General features: G+C 35.6%; 1 protein-coding gene across 1 annotated transcript; it reads left to right on the forward strand.

The window, feature by feature from the left end:
* Positions 1-957: 957 nt before the first annotated feature.
* On the forward strand, positions 958-1,500 carry LOC18101896 (uncharacterized). The gene has a single exon (XM_006380177.3). The coding sequence runs from the start codon at positions 958-960 to the stop codon at positions 1,498-1,500; it is 543 nt and encodes a 180-aa protein (XP_006380239.3).
* Positions 1,501-4,049: the final 2,549 nt, after the last annotated feature.

The following is a 4,049-nucleotide window of genomic DNA, read 5'->3' on the forward strand; positions in this document are numbered from 1 at the left end:
AATCATTTAATTTGACCTTGTATCTGCATTACCTCTTTAGTCTTAGGTACAATGAGGCATAATTAGTCTCATAATTCCATCCAAAATTTCAGCTTGATTCTTTTACATATCTGAAACCTTTTTCAGCTTGTTTTTGCCAAGTTGTCAGTCTTATTGTTATTATTGCTTTTGTTTTATATTTTTATTTTGAAAGGAAAAAGGTAAATTTCGGGGGAAGAACCAAAAAATAGGTTATATATACAAATTAGAAATCAAGGGTTAAATTGAAAACACATAAAACTTTAACAAAAAAAAAATGATAAAAATATAGCAATCAAAACTAAAAGGATTGAATTTGAAATACCAATAACACTTAGGACTATAATGTATTTATTAGGGTAGGAGAGAGAAATGAAAAAAAAAAAGGATCAATATCCAAAATAATCTAAAATAAATCATGATAATAAGGTGTTAGATTAAAAAATTAACAAGCTAATTTGAAGATTACATGCTGAATTAGCCGGGTTAATAACAATGATTTTAATTCATATCCTCCATTTGTAGTTGTATCCCAATTTCTAAACTAAAAACATAAGATTTATGGTTTGAAAACACGAGAGCAACCATAATCGTCTTCGAAGCCGTTTGTGAATGTATTTGAAATGATGTTTTTTTAGAAATTTTAATTTTTTTTATATAAAATTAATTTTTTAAATTTTTTTATGTACTAATATTAAAAAAAATGTTTTTAAAATAAAATAACACAATTCTAAATCACACACTTCCTAAACAGGACATCAGTTCGTTTCAATATTTCTTACGTTGTTACTTGTGAGTCCAAAAAGAACAGCCAGCACGCTACGCCACGCGTTAATTCTTTGTCCGTTTCAGTTTCAATTTCAACATTCCTTCCCATTAATCTTCCCGGAAAATCAAATTCCCAAACCCTAACTAATTGGGAAAAAAAATAAATTCACGATGAACATCTCGCTAATCGCCGATACAGCTACCATAGCTGCACAACAAACCCTATGTTCTGGAAACTCGCTGTTCCTCCATCGCCAAAACCGCATCAACCTCGCAGATCAATCCTCCCAAATCTGCGCCGTCATCGTCGATGTCTTGGCTTCGCCGCCTGTCAAATCCAAAACCTCCCGTCGCACCATCCTCCGGAAACGGCGGCGGACCAGGAGTAGATCGAAAACTTATGGAGATGCCGGCGATTGCGGAGAGGAGTATGGTTTTTTTGGCGGTGGAGGCGGCTGGGGCGGTTTTGGTGGCGGCGGCAGGGGGTGGAATTTCGATAAATTCGGAGGGCATGATTGGGATGAATCTTCGGGGTGGTATTCCTCGCGGTCTTCGGATTTTGCTTACGGGTTTGTTTATGAGGTGATATATTGGATTGCCTTGTCGAATTGCGTGCATTTTGCGTTTAAGAAGGTTGTTAGGCTTGTGGCTGATGGCATTGGTGATACCGACAGAGGGAAAGTGGTGCCTTTGAGATTGGGTACCATTTGCTAATTCGGTAACTGAAAGGGTATTATAGAACATCTTTTCTACAATGCAATGTACATATTGTATATAATTCTTCTCATTTTTTTAAATGAATAGTTTGTGATTTGGTTCTATGCGTATGACCTGCCTTTTGATTATTAGATGACTGCATGATCTGTTTGAGGAATGTTTTCTTTGTTGAATGGATCATTGGTTAGTGATTAGAGAAAATTGAAAGTTTTTTATTGTGTCAGTTAGAAGTGGATAGTAGAGGATATGTTTTTATTTTTCCTATGTTCAGATTAATGTTGGAGATGATGGAGTCTCATATTTTATGTTTATTTGTTGGTTGCATAATTTTTGGTTAATGGTGTGCTATCTCATCTGCAATTACGGGTGACTTGTGCCTGGATGTCATTGAAATTTTGAGGGAAGAGTAGGAAGTCCTTTTCTTTTATAAACTAGCTGTTTGATGTTGGCTGTGGTGAAAGGTAGAAACCGAAGTTCATTTATTGTAATTCCTTCCTTTTATATGGGCATGAATTATGCTTGACATTGGTTAAGAATTTGCCAATACAAGTCTTACTATTGGATACAAATGTTGTCAACAAGGGCTATTAACTGATGTGGGAGGATATTCAAGTAGTATCTGGCACTTGTTCTATTATCTGTCATGAAGAGTTAGACAGTGGTTACTCAAAGGTGAACTGAAGACTTATGTGCTATTGATGCAAATTAAAACTTACATAAAATTTTCAACTCCTAACTCTAATTTTGTAGGCTACAGAATTAGCATTTCCATTAGAATCTTCCTTTTTGATGCTGATTGTATGGAGTTTCTTTAGAGGTTCTTGCTTCAGATAGTCATACTCTACGCAAGACCAGTGGAAAAAAAATAGAGGTAGCATAGGTATTTGTTATAATGTTGCGTTCCATGGCATAAGGTAAACTGCCCTCGTGTTCAAGTTGATAAGCTCCGCTCAAATAATTACATGCTTGAGTACAAGGGGTGAGGGCACAATTGTGAGAGGGGAAGTAGGGTGGTTTTCATTTTCACTGGATTATCTGAATGGTGTCATGAATCTAACAGGCTTGGAAGAATGGTAATACAGCAGTTGAACAAGAGTTGAAAAACCACCCTGGCCTCTTAACTGTCTAACAATGCTATGTTGCAGCTATGACCGCCCGATGCCTGTAGACCATGGCATTTGATTGCTCTTTAATTGCTTATGTTACTTTTGCGCCATAGCATCTCTATAGTTTAAGATGATGTATCAGACGCCTTGCCGCCTAGAGGTTCTTTAATTTCTTATGTAAAGGTAGTGACATGATTTTGATTTCCTTGTCTTCAGTTTTGAATTTGCAATAGAGGTACCCACCTTTATTGAGATCTTGTTTCCACAAGTGACAATCTATCTGATGATGTTTTGGATTGAGGCCTTTTGATAATAAGATATCAATCAGCTTCCATGTTGGAAATTGGAGTGTTTTAAATCTTGTGAGAGAAAGATTCCCATGATTGTGGGGCAATAAGAAAAAGTTTTTCATGCTAGACGATTGCAGTGAATGGTATGCATCTGACCAGTTAGAACCATTCTAAGACACTCAAAAGGCTGTTTCAGTAATGTTCTATTCTCCAAACTCCATTCTTTGGATTACATATCATCGCACATTTTCTTTCATGAGCTGATGGGTTTCTGCAGTTTTGTTCTCAAATGTTCTCTTTTTTCTGTCGTGTTCTCTTTTTTTTTTTTTTTACTATTGTGAACTGTTAATCGCATTTTCAGGTTTCATTAAAGTGTTGCACGCTTGCTCATTGTGTGGCGTTGCACACATATGCAGGTGCAGATGCATGCACTAATTGGCTTTCATGTGCCCTGCGCGATAAGACCAAATGGTCTTGATGGATTTTGTTGTGGTAGATGCAGACAGTACAATTTCACAAGTTTATATATTCTGCTTAGGAATTGAACATAAATGTGGTATGATTGACCTGTTTGGAGCTGGGAAATACTTGGTTACGCTTACAATCCTGAATAAATGACTTTAGAATTCCAGGTCTCAATTCTGCATAGTTTTGATGGAAGGAGTAAGCATCAAATTCGTGGCAGTGATCTACGAGATGGGTTTTTGCAGTGGGAGCTCGCTGGATGCTGCCATGGAGAAATATCAAGGATTATCTCATAGCAAATAAGCAATACTATCAATTGATTTCCAGAATGATAATAACTTTATATTGATATGGGAGTTTTAATTAGGGACAACAATGATTGGGTTGGAGTTGGATTTTGCTCCGTCCATCACCTACTCGAAATATCTAAATCCATCGCCTATTTGGATCTCCAATCTAGTAAGATTTAATTGAGTGGATGACTCTGTCTATCCAGTTGATATAGGATCTGAGTGGTTTTTTTTTTAATAAAAAAATCAAATTTAAAAAGAAAAAAATCTAAATTAAAAAAACAAACTATATTTTCATCTAAGAATCATAAAAAAAAAAATTACAGTTTAAAGGATTTTCTCATAACAAATAAGCAATACCAATTTCCATAATGATAATAACTTTATATTGATAT

This window comes from Populus trichocarpa, chromosome 8 (genome assembly GCF_000002775.5).
Source record: "Populus trichocarpa isolate Nisqually-1 chromosome 8, P.trichocarpa_v4.1, whole genome shotgun sequence".
Taxonomy (NCBI): Eukaryota; Viridiplantae; Streptophyta; class Magnoliopsida; order Malpighiales; family Salicaceae; genus Populus; species Populus trichocarpa.